We start from the raw sequence: 24,264 nt of genomic DNA on the forward strand, positions 1-24,264 counted from the left end.
CCAGTCCAGCCAAAGAGAAAGCGTTGGTTTGTCAGAGTCCCTTTTTCTTTCTCTTCATTTCGTCATTGGAAAATGGCACATCCTGCAATGATCAATCCATGGGTTTGATGGTTGATGTGGTTCCTTTCGTACTACCTTATCTTATGTTCCGATCGGCTGGAACCTAACCTCATCCATTGGTCGCCGTTTTGGGAAATGGAAATTCGACATTCATACTCCGTAGACTATGGGCTAATTCACTGATTCAGAGATGAGGTCTTTTTGGAGTCTGAGATGGAGACGGAGACTGAGACAGGAGGTAAGAATCAAGAATCAGAGACAGGAGAGAGGAAACACGAAGGGTGACTTTTCCCCGGTTTCTCTCTCTGGCCCGGTCGATGAGGGTCTCGTCTTGCTCAATTCTGTTCTGGTACCATCCATCTTGCTGGCTAGAAGCCCTAAAGGCCATGGACATGGGCAGGGACATGACAGCCCGTTTGGTGTCGACGCGGGTAGCAGCCCCCTTCTTCTTCTCCCATCCCTTTCTACGGAGCCCGCTGCAAGACGGGCCGTGGAACATGGAAACAGCATGGGCTGGATGGATGGTTTGTGGTTTGTGATCTGGTCTTTTTTGGTCTTTGATTCATGACAATGTCTAAGCTGCAAAGCCCCGTCGGTTGTGGCGCTTGGATGCTGCGTCGGTGTTGGGCGCAACTTCGTCCGAGTTGGTGGTGCTGGTGGATCCAGATCCAGATCCAATTCCAGATCCGGACCCGGTGCTGTCTGAGTCCTTGGGATTCAATAGAACTCCATCAATCCCATGGTAAATCTCTGTCGCCATGAGACGGTGCGCACTAGGTCCCAGATGCATATCGTTCCTGGTGAATAATCTCGGTCAGTAAAAAGTGGCATTTAACCCTGTCGATCACGAGAAAAAGAACAGGGAATGGAATGGAATGAAACCCACCAGAACAGATACTTATCAGGATGTTCACACGGTTTCTTCGTCTTCGCCTTAGACTTATCCTTTGACATCATGACTTGAATGCCGTCACTCTCAACACAAGCATTCCCAACATTCTCCCAACCCGGATCCTGGTTCGTTCCCAATCCATTCTCTTCCTCGATACCCGCAGCATACAACTGCCAATCCCGAATCCGATCCATCACAAAGGCATTCGTATCGAAGAGGTAGATCGTCCCACGATCCCACTCCTTCGCTGCCTGTCGTAGCTTCTTATTCCACGCATCCAGAATCCGCACCGCATCCTTATACTCATCACCGCCCGTAGTCGTAAACCCAGGTAAAAAGGTCACATCAACCGTCTGCGTCAGGATAACCTTGAGCTTATCAGTACCCGAGCCCCAACGTTCAGATAAATGGTTCAACTGCGTCATGAGCGTCGCAATACGCCGGTCAATCGAGCCCTCCGCCGTAGAATAGTCCTTCTCGATAAGACTCCATATGTCCCAGACACCAAAGGAGACAGCGAAGATGGTCCGATCCTGGCGGGACCGAATCTGTTCCTCGGAAAGACCCATCAACGAGGCCGACTCCGCGTCCAGCCATTGCTTAAGCTGGGTCTTGAAATCAGCCAATTTGGTCCGAGACAGGCGACCAAACAAATCTAGTTCGGCATTATCCACCACTGAGCCGGTATATTTCCCCCGAACAGCGGAGTGTGCCGTTTGAGCAAGATTCTCTTGATGACACGAGAACTAAAATGTAGAAGAAGCATGTGTCAGTTTAGTTTCTCTAGTTTCAATTTCAATTTTCCCCAGACCAGACTGGCCAGCTCCAAAACCGAAAACCCGGGAAACATTCTTACCATCCCACAAAGCCAATCCGTCCAAACTCTCCCCTGTTCCTCCTCAGTCTCATTATCACTCCACGAATCCCCAAACACCACCAATCGCTGATCAAACGAAGATGCCGTCCGAAACTGCTCCGAAGCCAGGGGCACAATGTCGCCGAGACTGCGCGAGGTCAAGAACCAAGCTGAGTACAGGATTGTGCACGCCGCTACCGCGCATAGCGCGTAGAAGCGGTTAAATAGGCGTATCATAGTGTGGCGGGTATATATGTGTTATCGCGGCGGCGGAGGCGGAGGAGGATGGAATGCGGGATCCCCAAGGAAGGGTGGGAGGGGGGTATTGCGGCAGATGTAGACCCGATCGTGGACCGCTGGGTTTAGCGCATTCAGTCGCGTAGCGATCGGGGGTTTGTAGGAATTGTATCGAGTCGAGATGGCGTTGTAGCTCGGTAGGCTGATGGATTTGCGACAGGCAGCAGTTCCAGCTGCGACTGCTTGGCGAACACTCGATTCGAAAGGGAATAGAAGGAATTGTGTCCGTCACGATATCGTACAGGTAATAGCGACCAGGTATATATCCCTATTAATCCCGGAGATCGAAGACAGTAGTAGGAGAGACCAGTGCAGGTCCAAGGACTGCAGCGAAATGTCCGGGAAAGCCGGATTAAATCCCAGCGGGGACCGTTGGCCAAGAAAGGGTGATAAATCAAGAATCCAGAATCCAGTCTTTCTCAAAGCGGCAATAATTATGGAATTGGGGGCAAATAATCGAAAAAGAGGGTCAGGTCAAGCCATTAAAAAAGTGGGCGAACCACTCCGTGAAAATGGAAGAACTCCGTCAAGTAAAAAAAAAGTCTAAAAGTTGGTGCCGAAGATCAGATTATGACCGCTTGACTTTCGAGGTGGAGGAGTTGATGATCAGGGAAAATTGGAACGTAGAAGTATGTAAATGCCGGGCATTGGAGACTTATAAGAGCAGCTGCATAACTGAGTGTGATAATATAACATGATTAAACTAGACCAACTAATAATACTACTACTTTACAATCTTTCAATTTCTGCTCCAACCAAGCCTTCGGCCGCGTGGCCGGCGGGGCACGCTTAACGAGGAAAGGCATCGCGTGCCCGGATGGGCTTTTACACCACAGGAATGATGAGGATTGAGGAGAAAGGAGCACAGAAGAGGTTATTAATTGGAATAGTTCAAGTGAAATAATTGCTGTCTTTCTGAAAAGTTGTATAGTTGATGTTGACTATATGCCCCCGGTCGCATGACAGCAGAACCACTTTTCCCCGTTCCCAGTTTCAATTTCCGCCGCATACGAGGGTGGAGCCGCCGAGGATCCCGAGAGGAAGAAGAGAGGGGAAGAAGAGGAGGGTTGATTGATTCTAGTACTAGTACTAACTACTATAGCTAGTATGTATTATACGGATATATAGTACAAATTAACCCACTTGTCAAACTGTACAGATAAATCCCTCTCCGACGACTGACCACAAATATCTCACACCCAAGTACGGAGTAGATCTTGCCGTACAATACCATATACACCAATGGTATCATTTAGACTTGAAATCCCGTGGCTAAGCATGACGACGCCAGCGCCACCAAGCCAGGGGGGAAGAAGCTTAGAAAGGCCACTGCTGACACCGCACAGAGTAGTACTACGGTATGGCGCTGTCTCTGTTGATGACGGCGCGATCAGGGCGCTTATTTCCTCACCTAAACAGGTAACCTGTACGGTGTACGAGCGACGGGATGGCGGTGCCAAGACGGTTTCTGCTGCACTTAAGTGGAGGGTGTCTCGTAGGGCAGGCCTGGCACTTGGCATGCCCGGTTTTCTGCTTCCTTCAGGGGATTATTTGAGAGGGGAACGAGTTGTACTTAGTGATAGCCAGGGTTTCCATGGGGTAAGGGCAGTAAGGGGTCACGAGTGTAGACTACTGATTAGCTCCGGAAGGTCTGAGGCCGAGTTAGATCTATAAGGGTTAGTGAGGGGGAACTACGGAGTACATACTACGTACAAGTTACCATGGGTGAATTATTAGCTCGAGGACTTGAGAAGGTGTATATACTTATCTTCTGGATAGAAACTACGGATGATTGTTACTGAATATCGAGGAATAATACACCATTTCATATGTTCTGACTTTGGTCTGCAGAATGAACGGGTCACAAGTAGTTGAAGATAACCTTCAACATTTATGACAAAGCCAAGGTCTTGTTCCGGTCACGCGATCTCCAAAATCAATACAGGTTTTTCTATTTTATGTTCGGACTGTTCTCAGGTAAATCTATTACAAGAGCTGCTTGTCGTAGTTGTTTAGTGTCCACAGAGGATGCCTTCTTGTAGTAACAGATTTCTAGCCTGAGGCAGTCAATGTTCCCGTGATGTTCCCGTGATGTTAATGTCAGGTGACTTGAATGCCACCCCAGTCACATGATGGGGTTAGCGACGCTGACTAACCTACCTTCCCAACTCGGCTAGCGCTCGCTGAGTCAGCCACACACACACTCGCTACACCAACCCTCAGCAATCCGAAAAATCCACAAAGCCGAACCCTTCAACCTCACCTGTCGACAACTCCCGCGCTACCGTCTTGACCGCGCAACCTCCGTCAAGATGAAGCTCAACATCTCCTACCCGGCCAATGGGTCGCAAAAGATTATCGAGATCGACGATGAGCGCAAGCTCCGTCCCTTCATGGAGAAGCGCATGGGCACCGAAGTCAGCATCCCCATCTCCCCCGAATTCAAGCATACACACATTTTCCACACATCCGAAATTCTCGACGCCTCCCACACATATCCACACACACATCTACAAGATCAACACGATATATACAATTGCGAAGAACGAATGGGCTGATTGGGTTTTTTTTCTTTCGATTAGGTTGTCGGCGACTCCCTCGGCGATGAGTTCAAGGGTTACCTGTTCAAGATCACCGGTGGTAACGACAAGCAGGGTACGACTCTCCCCTTTCTCCCAGATGCATGATGCAACCGCGGATCAGATTTGAAGGGACGTTTTGACTGACTGGGTTTGATATACAGGTTTCCCCATGAAGCAGGGTGGTACGTTTTAAACCGACCGGTTGTCTGGCCTCAGCACGAAAACGCCAGAGAACCCTCTTGACACAACGAACGCATTATACTCATCCATTTTCTAGTCCTCCTCCCCATCCGTACCCGTCTGCTCCTCGCCGACGGCCACAGCTGCTACCGCCCTCGCCGCACTGGTGAGCGTAAGCGCAAGTCCATCCGTGGTGGTATGTGTGCCCTCGTTCCAAAAACCCGCAACCAAACGAACTCCCAGCATTGACACTCTTTCTCTCTTCCTCCAGCCATCACCGGTCTGGACCTCTCCGTCCTCGCTCTGTCCATCGTCAAGCAGGGTGAGAACGACCTCCCCGGTCTGACCGACACCGTCGTCCCCAAGCGCCTCGGCCCCAAGCGTGCTACCAAGATCCGCCGCTTCTTCGCCCTGACCAAGGACGATGATGTCCGCAAGTTCGTTGTCCGCCGCACTGTTGCCAAGGAGGGCAAGCCCGAGTACACCAAGGCCCCTAAGATCCAGCGTCTGGTTACTCCCCAGCGCCTGCAGCGCAAGCGCCACCAGGTCGCCATCAAGCGCCGCCGTGCTGAGGCTGCCCGTGAGGCCGCGTAAGTTTACATCAGTCAAGCAAGACTCGTTCCGCATCTAACACATCTTCTACAGTAACGACTACGCCAAGCTCCTGGCCAACCGTGTCCACGAGGAGAAGGCCAAGCGTGATGAGCTCCGCAAGCGTCGCGCCTCTTCCATGCGGAAGTAAATCTCTCCCCTGCAGTGTTATGATTCATTTCTGCGGGACGGGGTTTAATGGATAGGGCGATGAGCGAGCGAGCGAAAGAGTGAGCTTCACGTTTTCTGGGCAATGGTTATTTTCGGGATTTCTCCTTCCTCAACCGGGAAGGAGGGCATATATCATTCCCAGCAGACGGCGGAAATATGTCTGATAAAAACGGAAAAAAGGGGGGCGGGGGCAAGGCTCAAAAAAAAACTTCACTTTGAACCAGGAAGGGGGGATTGGTGGACCACCCCTTTTTCAACCCCGGGTGTTCTGGTGATTCGGACACTTGGGTGATGCATTCTGTGTTGAACCTACCTTTTGACAAACCCCTTTTTTCAATGGAGTGCATGCAAATTTCATTGTTTCTTACCTGTTTATCCGACTGGCGTAGTTTGTAAAGACTGATCGGAAAGGTCAAATGGCTGGCGTTACAAATAGACAGCGATGATATTCATCAGATCAGAGTACTTGCGAGTAGAATAGTCCTTTAAACCGACTATGCATTACGCACAGGCCGCATATCGCATACTTTATATATCTTAATCTTATGCTCCAGGCCTGACTTGATCAATCGCAGAACCCGATTGTGGGGTGGGAGAATCTGATCAGCCCTATCTCACGTGCCCGTCACAAACTACTCTCTCCAAAATTCAAGAATATCTTTTCTTCTTCTCCTACCTTCTTTCAACCCTCCTTGTAAATAACTATCCAAAATTCAACGCAAATCAAAAAAGAATCTTAACTAAATTCTATACCGAAACTGCAACCCCGAGCCCATTTTAAAGCGACCGCCACCATCTCCGCTCCACTTCGGCCGCGATCTTATATATCCGTCTCAAATGGTCTCACAAAAGACATTCTGATTCGAGGGCGAAACTAGTCAGTTCCCAAGGTTGTTGATCTTCGATAGATAATTCTGACACCGACTTATCTCCCATTATGAATCAAGGCTACGACGATCATGTACAGCATAAATATACCTAGAGTTGTGTCTGGAGGTAGGTGCAAATGGATATGTTTTCGACGTATCCACTACTTTAATATCCATATCCACCCACAGGAGAAAGAAGGTATACATAATTACTGGTTGGCCTTCAAATTTCCTGTTAAATTTGTAGCCGTGTAAGGGGGACTCGCTTTCCTGCGATTGGGGTAGGAGGTGTAGGACATGCCTGCTCAAGTACATATTCTTCCAGGCCCAGCGTGAATCTAGACCAGACCGATGCCTGGAACACGCGGGATATTTGGAACATCTATTTGCGATGTCCAGGAAATGTCTCGGAATGAAGGTCAATATTGACCAAGACCATGTCTCAATAAGGATACAAACACGATTCCAATATCGAACGATTGCGCGAAACACCTCTACCGAGTGCATGGAAAGCGTCCAAGCGGATCATATCTCAAGATATGTTCGGGCAATGGTATGTATGCAAGTACCAGCACAAGACAATAAGAAACCTTCCAAGACCAAAAAAATAAAATAAAACAATCAATGCAAGCAGCCCAGCAGTAAGAGACATAATGAAGAGACATAGTTTCAGTAGTTTCACAAATTCTATTTTTCTATCACACCAACATCCATATGGCAGCCATCCATCAACCACATAATAATACACCAATCATAATCGAAAAAAAGGAGGAGGTAACTCAATGGCCATCGAGGCTTGTGATAATCTAAATGAACAGGAGAAACACGACACCAACCACAACAGCAGCGCGGGAATTCAATGAAAAACAGGAACGAATCCAGAAAATGCAGAATGCAAATTAGCCTTGAGGCAAAGACAAGGCATCGAAAGATCCAAGATCCAAGTGCCAAGTCACAATCCGCCGTAGCCACAGCAGGCAGACTTGCTTTTCGAGAGGCACCGGGAGCCTGGAATAATGAAAGTAGAAAAAGAAATCAACTCCCAAAAAACATCCTCATTCGGCATTGTAAATAAGGAGAGAGAAAAAAATGGTCATAACAATCGTATTTTGTTTTCTCCCGCGCACACCCTTCGCTTTGTTCGCATTGAACCAAAGATACACATACACGCATGAAAAAAGACCCTCAGTCACGGGTCAAGGGGGCGGGGGTATTGGTAGAGGGCAAGTCGTAGGGGAAGGTGGGTAGTAGAGGAAAGGGAATTTACGCGACGGCGTGCGAGAAGAGGAAGCTCACAGACTCGCCGTTGTGTGTGCGACGGCAGGCCTCGGCCAGCGTGGGCGAGATATCAATAGTCTCGATCTTGTCGCACAGCTCCTTCTTCTCGGCGTGGGGGACGGTGTTGGTAACCACCAGACGGTTCAGACGGCTGCCGTTCAGGTTCTCAATGGCCTTACCAGAGAGAATACCGTGGACAACAATAGCGTTGACCTCCTTGGCGCCGTGCTGCATAACAGTGTCGGCAGCCTTGACGAGAGTACCGCAGGTATCGGCCATATCGTCAACAATGATAGCGATCTTGTCCTTCACGTTACCGACGAGGACCATGCGAGAGACCTCGTTGGGGCGCGCACGCTCCTTGTGGATGAGAGCGAATTGCAGATCGAGACGATCGGCGATGGCAGTCGCACTAGCAGGGAATGAAATGTTAGATCGAGCACATCCTATAGATTGGAAAATTCAATGAGATATGCTTACCGCTTGGCACCACCGGCATCCGGGCTGACAATCACGCAGTTGCTCACGTCGAGGTTCTCGCGAATCCACTTCAACATGCTAGGCTCAGCATATAGGTTGTCCACGGGGACATTGAAGAAGCCCTGGATCTGGCTGGCATGCAGATCCATGGTGATAACGTGGTTGCAGCCAGCAGTCTGGAGCATGTTGGCCATAAGTTTAGCAGTGATGGGCGCACGGCTCTTATCCTTCTTGTCCTGGCGGGCGTAAGGGAAGTTGGGGATGACGGCAGTAATGCGTCGGGCCGAAGCGGTCTTGCATGCGTTGATCATGATGAGAAGCTCCATAAGACCGTCGTTGATGTCATTCGGCCGTGTTGATTGCAGGATGAAGACTGAAGAAGGCAAAGAGAACCATCAGCACCAGCTCCATCACCTAAGATCCTTTGGAGTCGTGTGTGCTTTTCCACGGCTGGATCCGAGGGGAGTCAGAGAGTTAGCGTACCATCTTCGTCTCGGACACTTTCACCGATCGTGACGCTGGTCTCCTGGTTGGAGTACTGAAGGACCATGATCTTGGTCATCTCAATGCCGAGGCTGTATCAATCTCAGTTAGCCTCCAAGTCGCACGATTGACTTCCCGAGCGAGAGAAGAGCGGCGGGCCCCGGCGATCGGGCAAATGCATCTAGAAGAGGTAGAGGGCTCTCTCACCGGTCAGCCACGAGCTGGGACAGCTCAGGGTGACTGTTGCCAGTCAGCAGCTTAATCGAGTTGGACGAAGACATGATGTGCTTGTGTGAAACGAGAGGGAGTTCTCGCAAGGACTAAACGGTTGTGAAGCTGGACCTTTTTTTTAAAAATCGATCCCGCACCTGCCACTTTCGGGCCCCGCATTTTTTTCGCGTCCCGTGACTGTTCACCGCCTTCGGCGTAATCACTGGACTTTGGGCCCGAATGCGGTATCGAGAGATTTACAAGTATAGAACAGTATCTATGGGTATAGGAACCATGCGAACAATTTAACAAACAGAAACAACTAATGTGGATATTCCCGTAAGAGCATACAGCAATCTAAGTACGTACAAAAAAAGAAAGAAAAAAAAGACCCCAAGCAACCAGTTGACCTGCACTTCAACCAGACGCTCAAAGCCACAGTTTTCATGAACCTTCGTCTCTTCCATTCCACTTCGCTTTCCTCCACTAACAATCCCAGAGAAAACGCCATTCAATGCTTTCGCATAAATTAAGCATGTAGAGATAGCCCCGTCTATGCGAAACCGAAGTACTCGCTACCAGCTGTCACCGCGGTGTAGAGGCGCTGGCGGAGATCTTCATAGCTTTCATATTCTGGAAGATCAAGCTCTGTGAACAACATTAGTATCGTAATCGATGATTCAAAGGGAAGGGGTAAAAAACTTACGGTTGAAGCATGTGTGCGCGCTAGGCAGGCGATCCTTGTTGCCATAGTCGCGATGGATGTTGAACTTGCTCACACCATTCATACCCTCAAGCTCCTTGAAACCGTTAAGAGGGACCTTGGAGGTACCGGTGACGAACTGAAGCAGCTTGGCACGCTCTTCCTTATCAAAGGAGCGAACAGCACGCCAGAACCACTGGATTTGCGAGGACGAGGCGGAGTAATTGTGGTACTCGGTGTTGTTCTTCCACTCGTCCACATCAATGTCGGGCAGACCGGAGATCAGAAGCTCCAGTTCCTGCTCGTTGAAGATGGAAATCAAGTCTGGAGGGATAATCTCGTGGAAGCCCTTCAAGAAATTGTCAAGCTGCTCCCGCACAGACTCTACCAGGCGGTACTCGACCACGCGCTGGATGTACTCCTCCTTGTTCTCCTGGGTGACTGGAATGTTGCGACCATCGGGGATCAGGTCGATTACCTGCTTCTCGCCAAAGGCATCAGTCTCGATGGCAAAGTTCTCGGTGATGATGTCGGTAATGTCATTCTCCAGCATCCAAAGCAGGGACTTGTAGTAGTCCAGATCCAGCGTCTCCATGTCCTTGATAGACACGGTGCGTCCGAGAATGCACTTGTAGACAGCACGGGAGAAGTGGCAGTCCAGAACGCGACCCTCGTACAAGGCCTTGCCGATGATCCGTCCAATGAATTTGAAGAACATCAAATGCTCGGAATTGACACCACTGAGACGGTTGGGGTGGAATGTAGTCCGGTCGGCGGCAACGGGGATGAAGAGTGCATAATTGGGGTTGAACATGCCACGAGCGAGGACCTGGAACCATTCACGGGTCACACCGCCGGCGTCCACACCTTCTTCTCCATGGAATCGCACGTTCAGCTTGCCATACTTGAGCTCATCTGCACTCTTGAAGTACAGAGACTTGAACGAGTCAAGGAAGACCTGGTCTCGGCGAACAGAAAGCTGAAGAGGAGCATGGGCGTGGCGAGGCTCCGCACCACGAGAGTGCACACGACGAGTGAAGTAGTTGCGCTTGTTGTCAAACTCAAGAACCTTGGGGTTCTTCACAAGCAGAGAGAAAGTGCCACTCATCAGCCTAGGGTTCTGGCCGACAAGCTCATTGAGTATTTTGCGGTGCTCTTCGGTAAACTTGAAGAAGAGATTCTCCATGCTCAGACCAGCATCGGCCGAAGAACTATTGACAGATAGCTCGCGACTACCACGAGAAAGAGGCTGATCCTTGAGGGTGGTGTTCTTGCAGACAACCATCAATGCTTCGATCAACGGCAGGAGGATGGTAGCCACGTTCAGCATGTTCTCCTTTTGTCGAATGACAGTCAAGCAATCGCTCAACTTGGTCCACAGGGGGCCGAAAGTAGCACTCTCATAGAGTCTCTTGAGCACATCCTCCTTGGGCGCAGCCTCAGGTTCTGGGACCTTGGACTTGTCAATGCGGGAAGGATCGAAGAGATAGTCGAGGGCCGTGAGGATACGGAGCAATTTGGCCTGATCGGAGCTGGCTGGGGAGAACTTCGCCAGAGCCAGACCTTGCATATCGGTACCAGTCTTGGCCTGGTGAATATGGGGAAGAAGTTCTCCAAGATCAGCCAGGATGGTGTCGCTAAGAGTCTGCGCTTGAGCAACGAGCTCTTCACCAATGACATCCCGAGCTCCAGGGATAACCGACAGGTTGTTGATGGTGGACAAAGTGTCACGGAAAGTCTTTCCATTGCATTCACGAGCTGCAAGGATGTGGACAACCAATCGGAAATTGTGGTCAGGAACGACAGGAGGCTCAATGGATCGGCGCTTGCGCTTCTCTTCAGCCGGTTGCTCATCGCCAGGCTTCTTGTCACCCTTAGGCTCCTCACTCTCAGCAGTGGTACCTTGATCCTCAGCATTCTCAACGGTGGGCAGAGGAGCGTCGGTCATAGTAGTATCGGCACTAGGCTCGGTAGCTTCGGCAGGTGGCTGTTCAACCGCCGCCTCAGCTGGGGCACCCTCGGGTTTCTTGCCCTTGTCTTGCTCATCTTGCTTCTCCTTCTCCCGGCGGAGGAGGACAGTAAGCGGCTGGGTGATGGTGCTCAGCAGATTAGACAGCTGCTCCATACAGTTCGGGCTATCCATGATCAACTTGCGATCCAGGAGAGAAAGCAACGCGTTGAGCGCGAACTTGTTGGCACGGTTCTCCTTGCCCTTACCCTTGCGCAAGGCCTTCAGCTTGAGAGCTGAAGCCGAATCATGCTCGGTCAGGAAGAACCAAGGGATATGAGGATTGAACTGAGAGAGGAAGGAAAGCGTAGCCAAGCATTGCTGTACCACCATGATCGGAGTAACCTCGCTGCTGATACTTGAGGATGTCTGCAGGGAGATATTGCGCTTAGTAGACTGGGGAGTCTTCTGAGCACCAGGAGCCTTTGCGCGGAGAGACAAGTGCGAGAAACTTCGCTCGATAGCGGAAGAATCAACGCTGCCATCTTGCAAAACGGACAGAATCAGGCTGATAACCTCGCTTCTGTTCTGGCGGTTCTCACAAACGTTGTGCAGAATGTCGTTGAGCAAATGACGTGCGTTACCCTGGAGAGGCATGAACATCAGGCGAAGCAGAGTTGCAACACCAGCCTTGTCCAGCATTTGAACAACCGGTCGTCTCTGGTTCTTCTTAGCCTCCAGATCGCCAGCAGCCTCGCCGCCTCGAGGGCGATGCTCCATTCCAGCTGCGGTAATGTCACCAAATTGGGCAATTCGGCGGCCACCCAATGCCCGAGCTTCAGACAGGTACTCGGGACCCAAGGTTGCAAGTACATCCTCGGGCTGGTCTGCCAGAACAGCTTGGCGCAAAGAAGGGTCGAGGGTGGCGAGGAAACTAGCAGCATCCATTTCCTCGGCGCGAGGCGGGGCACCACCAGTATTAGCTTGACGGCGTGCAGTTTCACGTTCCCGTCGGCGCCGATCAGCCGCTTCTTGTTGCAGCAATTCGTCGCGGATCTCTGCGGGCAAGGCTTCCAGGAATTCCTGGTTGATCTCAGTGGGCTCCTCGCCGGCGGCAGCAGCCTGAGATCGCTGCTCGGCAAGTTGTTGCATGATCACCTCTTCCCGGAGCTCCTCTGGCAACGCCTCCAGGTACTCTGGGTCGATCTCCAGACCAGTGATATCAAGCTGGCGACCGCGAATGGTAGTGTGAACACGTTGGACTGGCTCGGCAGGGGCAGCTTCAGGCTGGGCAGCGCTGGCAGCTTCAGCTGCGGTATCGGTTTGCTGAATGTCTTCCATGGGCTCAGCGATTCCAGCAGCTTGGCGCTCAGCTTCCTGCTGTTCTCTCTCAGCCTGGCGGCGCGCATTCTCCTCTTCTTCCTTGCGCTTGCGCTCGCGCTCTTCTTCTTCACGAGCGGCCTGCTCCTTGCGTTCCTTCTCAGCCCGCTCCTGTTCGGCACGCTTCCTCTCTTCTTCGAGCTGCTTCTTGCGCAGCTTCTCCTCTTCGATGGCGGGAGGGACCATGACCTTCAGCAATGAGTTGATGACACGCATGCTCTTCTCTGAATAGGTGCCGCTGAAGAGAATACGAGCTTCTTCCTGCCAACGATTCCTAGTCGTCGACAAGTTGAATTTGACTGCATTGTGGGGATCATTGCGGCGCGATTGCGACGTCTGTTGCTGAGCGCTGGCGAACAAGTCGCTAAGACGGTTAGGCAGGATTGATCGCCGGTCAACGTGGACGTGGATACCATCTGCACGAGAAACAACTCCCATTCCGGGGGCTGTGGGCCTCCACCGATGGCGGCCATGATAGCATTCATGAAGCCCATAGGACTGTCCAATTGAACGAAACGGTTGCCGCCGCCTTCCATTTGAGCCCAGTCCGCAAACATATCCGCACCGGGCGCCCGCAGATGAGCAGCAGCATCGGCAGCACGGTCGTCTCGGACAAGGAGAGGGTTGGTGCCATCGTCGTTACCGCGAGAAGGCACCTGGTTTCTGTGAACCCGGTGGAAGGGCTGAATCGGAACGAGACCACCATGGCGACCAGGCATGATTTCAGTGACAGCAGCCCAGGCGGAGGGTGGACCACCGCGCATACGGTGATGATGGTGTCGAGGTGGCGGGGCCTCATCGCCCTCCCAGCCCCAAGGCTCCAAAAGGTCGTCATCTAGTAAATCAGTATCAGTTAGCTCGAGATTATACAGTGAGCACAAGTCAGAGAATAGTGTTTGGCTTACCTTCCATGTCGCCTTCAGACCCATGATCCATGTCGTATTCATCGTAATCGTCAGCTTCTTCCTCAAGCTCGTCCATCTCGTCCTCTTCTACGTTTCGTGGATTAGCAAAGAGGGGGTGTAGGAAGGAACAGGATAATGACGCACCACCTTCCTCGTTCAGATCATCAAGGATTTCATCGTGGATATCACCGCCCAGACCATGGTCGTGAAGATCATCGTCACCAGTAGCCTGGTTGAGAGCACGGAATAGCTCGTCAATGCGATTGTGTGCATCGCCGGACCGGTTGGCTTGACGCATGTCAGCCAGCTCATCTTCGAACTGGTTCATCATCTCGGCCTCTTCTTCATCTTCGGTGATCTCGTCGCTTTCCCACTCATCATCTTCGCCGTCGTCAAGGCTCTCATTGTCGCGATCGCCTGTAATTTCTCCAGCGTAGATGTCATCATCTTCCTCCATTTCCGAGTGGTCATCAAGGTCGTCGTCGTCATCCTCGTCGTCGTCGTCATCGTCTTCATCGTCCTCATCATCGATGATGACTTCGACTGCATCGCCGGGGAGACCTTCGATGGGGCCCATATCTTCTTCATCGCTGACGACTTCACCGTCATCCTCAGGGACATCCTCATCGTAGTCCATCTCATCGTCATATTCATCATCGTACATTTCATCGTCTTCGCCCTCGGATTCCTCGGAGCTGGTTTCCTCCTCGTGGCGGGGCTCCAGCATGCCAAGGGTGGAATGGCGGAAAAGATCAGGAGTTTCCTCCCGCTCGTCTTCCATATCCGAGACGGAGGTGGCGGACGAGATTTCATCATCCTCGGTTTCACCAGAGCTGGCAGTAGAAATCTCCCCGTTGTCACTAAGCATCACAGCCGTTTGCGTGAGCTTGTTGATTGGGCGCAGGATATACTTAATAACCCGCTTAGAAGAAGGGAAGTTCAAGTCAATCTCGGCAACCGAGGCGGTCAACGCAGGAATGAAATGTTTCTCAAACATGGCTTTGGCGATTTGTCTTGCCGAGTTGGGGAACCCAGCATCCTGTGAGAAAGAATACCCACTGAGCATCTTATCAAACAGGTCGGCCAAGGACATGAGCTTGGAATATTTGACGTCCAGGGGATCCGTTGAGGCATTAGCTTCCTTGAAGGACCGCAGAGCATGCTCCAAGACAAAGCGGCGGACGAAGGCAACTTCGGGTTCATCTTCCTCCGTTGGTTTCGGTTCGTTGCGGCGTCTTCCAGGCAGTTCGTAGGTTTTGGTGCAAAGTGCCACGAGTGCCTGCATGGTCCAGGAGGAGGTGATGTTGCGCTTCTTGAAAGCCAACGATTCATCATGTTCCATGGTACCAAGGGGAACCAGCGCGTTCAACATGTAATTGAGAATGCCAGATCGAGGCTTGGAAGGAGTGCTAGCGAGAGGATCGGCTTTGCGAGAGAAGTTGATAAACTCGACCTTGGCGCGAGTGTAGGAGCCAAGAAGCTCAGTCAGGCATTGAAGGAGGAAGCATCGGTAGATGTAGATCGGGTGATCCTTGGCGTCGAATGACGGCTTCTCACCCTTCTTGGGGGCACGACTAGTCTGAGCATCAGCACTGCTGGTCACCGACGGAGTGGGCTCATCCACGGCCATCTCGACATCGGTTGGGAGCTCGGACTGGTCCTGAGCGGGTTGTTCAGTGGATTCAGCCGTTGGAGTTTCCTTGTCATCCACATCCTTGTAAGACAGGAGCTCAGAGAGCAGGTAGTGAATAACACCATCTGGGTTCTCCACAACAGGAGGCTTCATTTCGGCAGCCTTGTCCTTCTCCTTCTCCTTGTCCTCTGCAGTCGAAGATGCTTCGGCCGCGGATGGCTCTTGAATCTTGTCCTCCTTGTCTTGACGCTGGCGAGCGTTACGGTCTTCCTTCAATGCGAGAGCTTGCGTGCGATGGCCAGCGTCATACCTGACCAAGCGCAACTTCTCGTTGGAGACCTCCACAAAGATTTCGGGATTCCTGAGAACAAGATGATACATTTGTCGCACATAGCCGGCTGCGTCGATCTGGCGAGAAGGCTTGCTCTCGAAATTGCCCACGATCTCCGCGGTCATGATCTGTCGAATCGTAGCTTCGTCTTCGACGATGTGTCGCAAGATCAACATGAAGGCACTTTGAAGCTTCTCGTTGGATGCATTGGACAATTGCTTGACCATGAGGAAGAGACGTTGCAAGTTCCGCTTGGGCGCGAAACGGACGGCGATGCTTCGCTGGCGGGTAAGAATGACCAGCATTCGGCAAATGGAGAGCGCGAGACCATCATCCTTGCCAATTCGAGGCAAAATCTCCACCAAAGCCTCAAACAACTCCGTTTTCTGGTCGAGAGACACAAGGGGCTCAGCAAGGTGAGCGGGGCCGTAATTACCACCTTGAGGATCCTCAAGGCTAGGCGGAGACCAAGTGATTTGCGGTGGTTGACAATCATCAGACAACAACTTCTCGAGGATGAGCAAAACAGGGCCGATCCAAGGGAAGGTTTCACCCGCAGACTTCTCGGGGGTGGGGAGCTTGATGAAGCTCAGGAACGTCGAGAAGCAATCCTTCAGCTCTTCCAGAGTCGCAGTGTACATTTTCGAATCTTGGAGTACCAAAGCAAGAATGTGCGCATAGGCAGCGACCTTCTTGCCAGCGGTCTGGAAGTTCTCCATCTGCAAGGAAACGAGTGACTGAACAAGAGTTTCACCGATATCACGTCGGAAGCTTTCAGGCTCAGGGTGATTCTTGATCGCAGAGCTAATCAAATCGGCGAGCTCGAACGACACGTCATGGTGCTCGTTCAGAACATCCAAGGATCGCTCAATGAGATTAGCTCGAACCTTTTCTCTCTCCGCGTTCAGGTCCTCGATAGTAACCAGCTGGCGTCGTTCGACTGGCTCTTCCCTCTGGTCCTCCCTCTGGGGTTGACTGGCGCTCGAGGACTGCTGGTCGGCAGACTCAGCGTTTGCCTGGGCTCGACGGCGCTGGCGCTGGCGCTCACGTTCGGTGAGGAAAAGAGGCCCGTCTTCACCACGAAGCATACCCGCTTCGTCGTTCAGAACATTGGAGATTGCACGGGCCAGGCCATCGCGCATGGCACTAGAGTCGTCGTCATCGTTCATAGAATCGGACACAGGACGTCCTGCCTGAGCCAAGAGCATGGCAAGGCCGCCCTGGTCCAACATTCCCCGGTCGAGAGGCGTGACGTCCCCGAGACCACCGTCTTCAGGACCATCGGCACCAGAGGCAGCCTCGGGAGGTCCAGTCTGAACATCACCATGGCCAGGAGGAACTCTGGGAGGAGATCGGAGGAAGGTTCGAGCATTGCAGTATTCCTCTGCATAATTGGCATTGTTGTTGCAGCGGTACAACGCCTCGTGGTTCAGCTCAGCGTCTTCGAAACCCTTTCCGGTCAGAGTTGCCAGTCTGTCCTTGTTGATCATGAAGGGCTTCTTGACAGCCTCCGTGACAGCAGGAGCGACATCCGACTTGTGTGCGGCGCCTTGCTCATGCTCTCCGTCCAGCGATGATCGAAGAATGTCAACCAAGCACTTGACAATCTTGCTTGAAGACTGAGTCGCAAACTCCGAGTTCCACATGTCCTGGGCTATGGGAAGGATTTCCATGCGAAGGTCGACGATGAACTGGCCGGCCTGGAAGTATTCATGGCGATCACGATCACGATCATGGTGACTTGCGAGGGCTTGTGTCTGGTTGGACTCCATGATATTCTTGCCAGAGGCGAGTTCAGAGAACAGCGCAAGGATAATCTTGATACCACCGTAGGCGGAAGTGAGTCGATCAGCCAATTCTTTGTTGGACTTCTCGGGATCATTTTGGACTGGCTCGAGAGCCTTGACTTCTCGCATGAAGACATCGCAAATTTCCTTCAATACCTTTAATCCATTGTTTCGCTTGAATGCAAGGAGAACGAGGGTGAGGTAGTTATTTGAGGGACGTTCGGGAGTGACCTCGTAGAGCAGATGCGAGAACGAGGAAAGAATGACAATAAGGTAGGCGAAACGATGCTTTGAGCTGTCACACGAATTGGCGGGGCCAAATTGAAGCTGGCGCAACACGGCATCAGCAATAGCATCAGCCACCATGTTCGAGTTCTGCCTCGCGGTATGGCTGTTCTCCATACGCTTTCGGGTGATAAGACCCAGGCCCAGATTGTGGAAGAAGCCGGTAATTGAGCTAGGCAGGGAGCTCAAAAGATAACGGAGGGTTTGAACATTCTTGAAAGCAGCGCTCCGCTCGGTCGCCGCCTTGCTCTCCTCACTTTCGGGCTCTTCTGCGGCGGGGGCCTGGCTAGCCTCAGTTGCACCTGAGCCTTCCGCCTGTGTTCCGGAGATAGCAGGGGCCTCAGATGAGTTCGCCTGGTTAGCTCCAGTCGCAGGATTGACGCCGGTCTTGTCCGCAGGATTTTTGATGGCCTGGAGCCATTTCTCGGGGATGTTTTTCTCGAGTATGATCTCTTCCCAGACGCAGGCAGCGTGAAGGTTACCAAGGGAAGCAACCAGGGCAGCATACTTGTCTGCAAGGACGACCTGGCTGAAAGGATAGTTCAGTGTCGTAGATCGCGTCTGATACAGAGGCATAGCATAGATCTCGCGCAGCAGGTCTGTGAGCACCAGAACGGCATTCATATGCTTGACGAAGAACGTGCCATGATTGACAGCGGGGGTGGGCTCTGGTGCCGGCGCCTTCGAGTCAATCGGCTTGACCAACGGCGTGAAGAACCCGGACTCTTTGGGTGCAGTCCAAAAGGCCTCAAGGTTGTCGACTGCCGACTGGGCACGTTGCATTATAGATGGTAGGATCAGGTGCGGCTTCGTCTCAGCAAGCATATGCACCAGAACCGTAAGTTCTTGGTTAGCCTCCGTGTTATGGAAATCAAATGGCAAGCTTTGAAGGGTAGCATAGTCCAGAATGAATTCTGCTCCACCAGCGAGAATGAAGGAAGCGCAATTCGGCTGGTTCTCGAAAAAGGCGCCCAGGAATCGAATGGCGGGGAAGAGATAGTCTGTGACAGTGAGACCATGCTCATCCTTGTCTTTCGGCTCGAAGCCAGCCTGTGGGGACGGGAGTAGCTGATTGACATCACCCAGAACAAGCTTCCCGCCATTTGGAAGGGAATGAGCATTCAGGTAGGGAGCGCCAACAGCCGCCAGGGCTTCCGTTGAAGCATCGTCAGGAGTACCGATCTCACGGAACAGAGAAAAGACATATCCAGAAAGGACAACTTGACCATCAGCATCCTCTTGCCAGAGCTTGGAGCCCATTCCCAACTCCCAAGCCTTGACCTTGCCGAGAAGGTTCACACGAGCAGCCATTACAAGAACGGCAGTCATGATAGAGGTCTTCAGGGCTGGGTGGTGACGAACAAGTTCATCAAAAGTTGTACCAAGAGAACGAACCAAGTTGGGATCATCCTTCAAGCACTTGACGTGTTCGGGGTTCTCGAAAATCTCGAAGAAGCTCTCGAGGGCATCAGAAGACTGGAAGAGGTCCAACCCTGAGGAGTTCAAGCAGATAGCGCCGAATGCTGAGGGAATGCAAGCAAGGGCATCGGCGGCTGCGATAATACCTGGTGCAAGAGGAGAGCCCTTGGACCTGGCAAGAACGTATTCCCGGTCCTTCTTCTTTTCCTCCACAGGGGAAGGAGGCACAGCAGTAGGCGCTTGAGCGGAAGACTCGCCTTCCTGGGGTTCCGCATCCTGAGGTTCCACGGCAGGCGGCTTTTCCTTGGCCTGGAGCTCTCGACCCATGACGGCGGCCAGCAGACTTCGACTGAGACCAGCTTCAGCGATGACAGCGTAGCTCGTTGGCTCGTTGTGGATGAAGCTGCTAAGAATATTCACAGCATTGCTCCAAACGTGCGACCCGAAGATTCGAGCGTTCTCAAAGACCAGCCGCAGGGAGGTCAGCAGCTGAGGAGAGTCGATGAGATTCCGCAGCACGCGGTCAAAGCCACCACCGTTGTGCTGCATGATGTGGTTAACAAAGCGGAACATCCAACGCAAGGTCTGCTGTTGGAAATAGGGGATCTGGTAATCAATGGATGGGTTCTTGTACTGTGCGGGAAATCCATCTCCACGAGAGACCTTCTCGAATGCAGTCTTGGTCTCGTAGTCGATCAAATCGGAGATAGCATCGAAGCCCTTAGCCGTAGTCAAAGTACCCAGTGCATCCCGGACAGCATGGACAAAGGTGTCAAGGAATTCCATGACCCGAGAGTAAACTCGGCGAGCTTTCTCTGTTCGGAGATTAAGGATGTCCACAAACAGAGGAATAAGACCCGCAGCGACGAGAGTCTCTGGAGTTCGGGAGCTTGAGCTGGGAAGCGTGCGCAAAAGAGCAAGCAGAGCATCTCTCCATTCATCATGGTAAGGATCGTTCGTGTTACCCTCCTCAGCACCTAGTTCATTGACGACCTTGCGGGTTAGGAACATCAGAACACCGTGGTTGACGTTGACACTCATAGCAGCACAGACGTCATTAGCGCGTGCTTTGTGTTTGGCAAGCGCATCAAGCGCCTGGAGAGCCAAGGCCTGCGCCGTTCTTGATACTTCAAGGTCACCACTAGCACCTAGATGAACAAGTTCAGCCAACTGGTAGGTCAATTGTAGACGCTTGGATTGTTCCATGTCATATTGAAGGACCTTCTGTTGGAATGTGGCTTCGGTATTAACGTAGGCGAGGTTCGTCACTGCCAGGATCCGAATGGCAAGTATCTGTTCACGGGCGGCACGCGAGTCGGTCAATGCCTGCGCAACACGAACCTTATGAAGAAGCTCGTACTTTGACTCCAAAGGCAGATGAGGGAGGTTCGTGGCAAGGAGATCCTCGGCTTTGCTGGAGGAAACCTTCGAGAATGGCAGGTCTAGGACTTTCCCACTGCGAGACGGTTCATCCGGTTTCCCAACGGTATTAGGCGCGACTGTGGGAGATTCTTCCACATTAGAGGCGCGGCTTGGGCGCGGAGTAGGATGTGTGGCACTACGCCGGAGAGGGGTCGGCGTGGTCGGCGCATGAGGGATGGTGTCTACCTGTCCAAACTCGGAGGCCGTTCGAGTCTGCTCAGAGGGGCCAGAAGGGTAGTAGAGAACACGAACGCTACCCCATTCTTCCCAGCCTTCATCGTCACGAACCAGCGAGGCGAACTCATTGGCATTGAGTTTGGTTTGGACAGCATTTTCCGTTCCCATGCCGGAGACAGCGGGAGTTGCAGCAAATGGCGTTTTGCCCGCGACTAACGGGCGTGGGAAAGGCGCAGCAATTTTTTGGAGTTTCTCCAAATCGATGTTGTAATGAGTGGCCAATAGAGTCTGCTGGTGAGAGCCGCGTTGGCGGGAGTGATACCGTTGAGCCAGACAAAGGGACAGGCGTAGAGTCGCTTGGAGGAGGGACAGCGAGGTAGTGTTCAAGAGGTCACCCAAACGTTCACTGCTGCTGTAAAGACTTCGATTGCCGCATTTCTCGAGCAGCACACGCGAGAACTCTAGAATTGCCTCCGCCAACTGTCGGTCTCCATCGGGCCCATATCCCAAAGCATTCAGCTTGGCATCAATGCCCTCTGCCGGTGTCTTCGTTGGGTCGGCGGCATATGACTCCTCCAGAACGCTTCGACCGAACGATTGTGTCTGCGGGCCGATGTTAAGGAAATATTTGTCGATAACGGAGGCCAGAATCTCATCGAAGCGGTCCAAGACGTTGATCCAGTGGTATAGATCGCCGCGGGGGAAAGGCCATAGCCGAGGGAATGTGATTAGGAGCGAAGGAAGCTCTGGAACGGGAAGACTAGTCGCACGGCCGATGAATTCTCCCAGGAAAGGCGACTGTAGCAAGAAGGAAAAATTTTTAGTCAGTACGATATAGCAGTGACTAACATGAGTGTCGATGGGGACTTACAATTGTAGCCTCATGCTTTTGGCTAGCCACCTTCTTAATTCTCCCCATGTTGACGATCGGTGAAGCAGCCAACCATGAGGAGGTTGAAAAATTCCAGGAGAGAGAAGTCTCCTAGAGGTGAAGTGGGGAGGTCGTGACGACCGGGTACGCGGAGAAGGCGCGAGGATGCCTTATGACGTTTTAGTTCTCCTCTCCTGCCGCACGAAAATCGAGTCTCAAGTGATAAAGAAAGAAATTCGGGGGTGACGGTTCGGTATCACGAGTGATTTTGACGCAAGGAATCAACCACGGGAGTTGATCGTCCACTTGATGGGTGCCGGGAGCTGAGGTTACTGACAGCTCGACGATCGACGCAGGATGGGTGAGATCACGGCGGGTAGAGAGAAGTCAAACGGTCAGGGAAAACGGTGCAGGACGTTTACCCGGACGGTGTTGACGGAAAATGGTTAAAGTTGTCAAGGTATGAGAGTGATGGAGAAAAGGAGAATGATGGGGAGGGAGAGATGGGAGGAGATATGAAAGACGGTTTCCAAAGGCTGGAAGCTGGAAGAATGAGCGTGAAGCGAGCCCGAGCCAGAACCAAACGCCAGCGCCCAGCGTCAAAGCTCGTTCTGCCGGCAGAAGAACACACCAAAGCTGGGCGGAGAGTGGCCCAGCGCCAGTTCCCCGCCGAGGCGGTCAGCCTGTCAGGGCCAAGGCATTAACGTCTGATTCAATAACTATACGGTGTATAGTTTTTGACTCGTTTTATCTATGGCATCCCAACTTTGAAGTTGTAGAGGGTGAAGGGTATAAGCTATGACTCTCTTCTAACATTTTTCCGGACATTTTTTTTCAATACCAGAGCGACAATGTGAAATTGACATGTTGACATATTGGAAGGTATGGAACGCTACCATATGTCAAGGCTAAGGCGCACGCTAACTTGTGCTTTCGCACGACAAACTATTCTATTTTCGGATATGGTAGATAAAAGGTACATCGAGTACCTAGGTATCTTCACAATTCCTACTAAGAAAGACTGTTCAAAAGACATGTAGAAAGATCTTCTATAAAAGGGGAAATTAAAGCATATATATTTATATTATAAAACTGTTTCTCTAGTCTAGATGTTCAGGATCCGGTGAACTTGTTTTTCACTATATCCAAAAATGGAGTTGTGTGTCATGCTAAAGCATGAGTTGGCGTGCGATTGACCTCACCTAGCCTATCTCAACTAGTAGCTCGCCTTCCACCAATCTTGCTCTACAGTCTATACCCATCTGAAGCAAGGGTGATCAAAGATCGATGGATAATACAAATGTTCTTCAATAGGGGCTGTAAATAATTTACTGGAAGGTGGTTGACGGGCGATTACTACATATTTGGTCATCGCAGGGCCCACGGGACGTACCAGTAGCCGATCCCTGCCTACTGCCTGGCGTAGGCTAGGTACCCTTCGTAGCTCATTCAACCACGCGACGGTGATCCTAGCTCTTTTCCACAGGCATAATACTTTGAAGGTAGTTCTAAAAAATTAGGCATCACAATGACCCCAGGAGATCGTGATGATGCCTTGGGAGGCCTCCCAGCTAAAACACCCAAATTCGAGTATCAAGGACTGTCGAAATGCCTGGATATAATAGAGAATCAGTTTTCTCGAGATCCAACCTCCCCAGACTTCATCAGTGATTGCCTCATCTTTTACAACGTTCATCCCCACGAATTTCAAAATCTCGCGGCTCAACTCAAAAACACCTCCGCAAAGTTCTCGAGCTACGATTTCAGACACTACATCCTCACGCTCAAGATGGCGTCTCCCATGCATGGAGAAGCGGCTTCTGAGTTTGCCAACCTCGTTAATTCGTGGAGAGATTCCATGCAAATGCGGCGCGATCTTCCCAGCGGTGTCTCAGTCAAAGTGCGTGGAGGCTCGAAAGGCAAGGCTCCCGATGCCTCCTGGGTTCCGCGGTGGCACGGCGCCGATCGCAACAGATATTGGCCCTCGATGGTCGTGGAGGTGGTATTTACAGAAACGAGAACTCACCTTGAAACCGATATGAGATTCTGGCTGAAGGAGTCGAAGGGGGATGTGAAGGTCGCCGTGAGCATCTCGGTTCAGCCAAGGAAACCAGGCAGAGTGGTTTTGGAACAATGGAGCTTTACGCCCTCAACCCAGGAGACACGCTCGAAGCAGGGAGTGCTCCGGGTTGAACAAACCATGACGGCTATCCGAAAGCCTGGACAAGAGCCTGTGATCTCAGGGAGCTTCGCACTGCCTTTTGAGGATATTTTTCTCAAGCCTACGGCAACTGAGCCTAATGCAAAGGACCTGGTAATCACGCATTCAGACATGAAGGATTTTGCCGAGGTCATCTGGGAGACTCAGTTTACGCCTCTTTCACAGTGAATACAGCTTTCCCTTATTTTTGTTGTTCGTGACAGGCAGGATATTTCTTAGGTTCGAGGCCTAAA

At 51.7% G+C, this 24,264-nt stretch overlaps 5 protein-coding genes across 5 annotated transcripts; 2 read left to right on the top strand and 3 right to left on the bottom strand.

Annotated features, from left to right (window-relative positions):
* Positions 1 to 191: 191 nt before the first annotated feature.
* Positions 192 to 2,227, bottom strand: N7473_011343 (uncharacterized protein). Its single transcript, XM_057157282.1, has 3 exons — positions 1,809 to 2,227; positions 947 to 1,698; positions 192 to 857 (listed from the first exon to the last, which is right to left on the bottom strand). Exons 1-3 carry the CDS (start codon positions 2,043 to 2,045, stop codon positions 635 to 637), a joined length of 1,212 nt encoding a protein of 403 aa, XP_057003132.1. The 5' UTR covers positions 2,046 to 2,227; the 3' UTR covers positions 192 to 634.
* A 2,190-nt stretch (positions 2,228 to 4,417) lies between these two features.
* N7473_011344 (40S ribosomal protein eS6) lies at positions 4,418 to 5,609 on the top strand (the record flags this gene model as incomplete). Its single annotated transcript, XM_057157283.1, has 6 exons — positions 4,418 to 4,522; positions 4,688 to 4,760; positions 4,849 to 4,869; positions 4,965 to 5,063; positions 5,139 to 5,457; positions 5,513 to 5,609. 6 exons carry the CDS (start codon positions 4,418 to 4,420, stop codon positions 5,607 to 5,609), a joined length of 714 nt encoding a protein of 237 aa, XP_057003133.1.
* Positions 5,610 to 7,761: 2,152 nt separating this feature from the next.
* N7473_011345 (ribose-phosphate diphosphokinase) lies at positions 7,762 to 9,020 on the bottom strand (the record flags this gene model as incomplete). The annotated part of the gene is made up of 4 exons (XM_057157284.1): positions 7,762 to 8,188; positions 8,257 to 8,629; positions 8,740 to 8,831; positions 8,947 to 9,020. 4 exons carry the CDS (start codon positions 9,018 to 9,020, stop codon positions 7,762 to 7,764), a joined length of 966 nt encoding a protein of 321 aa, XP_057003134.1.
* A 233-nt stretch (positions 9,021 to 9,253) lies between these two features.
* On the bottom strand, positions 9,254 to 21,858 carry tom1 (E3 ubiquitin-protein ligase TOM1; the record flags this gene model as incomplete). The annotated part of the gene is given in 5 exon segments (XM_057157285.1): positions 9,254 to 9,597; positions 9,656 to 13,426; positions 13,441 to 13,815; positions 13,886 to 21,737; positions 21,811 to 21,858. The coding sequence occupies 5 exon segments, from the start codon at positions 21,856 to 21,858 to the stop codon at positions 9,503 to 9,505; spliced, it is 12,141 nt and encodes a 4,046-aa protein (XP_057003135.1). The 3' UTR covers positions 9,254 to 9,502.
* A 1,480-nt stretch (positions 21,859 to 23,338) lies between these two features.
* On the top strand, positions 23,339 to 24,199 carry N7473_011347 (uncharacterized protein; the record flags this gene model as incomplete). Its single annotated transcript, XM_057157286.1, has 1 exon — positions 23,339 to 24,199. One exon carries the CDS (start codon positions 23,339 to 23,341, stop codon positions 24,197 to 24,199), a length of 861 nt encoding a protein of 286 aa, XP_057003136.1.
* Positions 24,200 to 24,264: the final 65 nt, after the last annotated feature.

The sequence above is a fragment of the Penicillium subrubescens genome (assembly GCF_028828155.1).
Source record: "Penicillium subrubescens strain IBT 31985 chromosome Unknown utg000010l_segment0_segment0, whole genome shotgun sequence".
Taxonomy (NCBI): domain Eukaryota; kingdom Fungi; phylum Ascomycota; class Eurotiomycetes; order Eurotiales; family Aspergillaceae; genus Penicillium; species Penicillium subrubescens.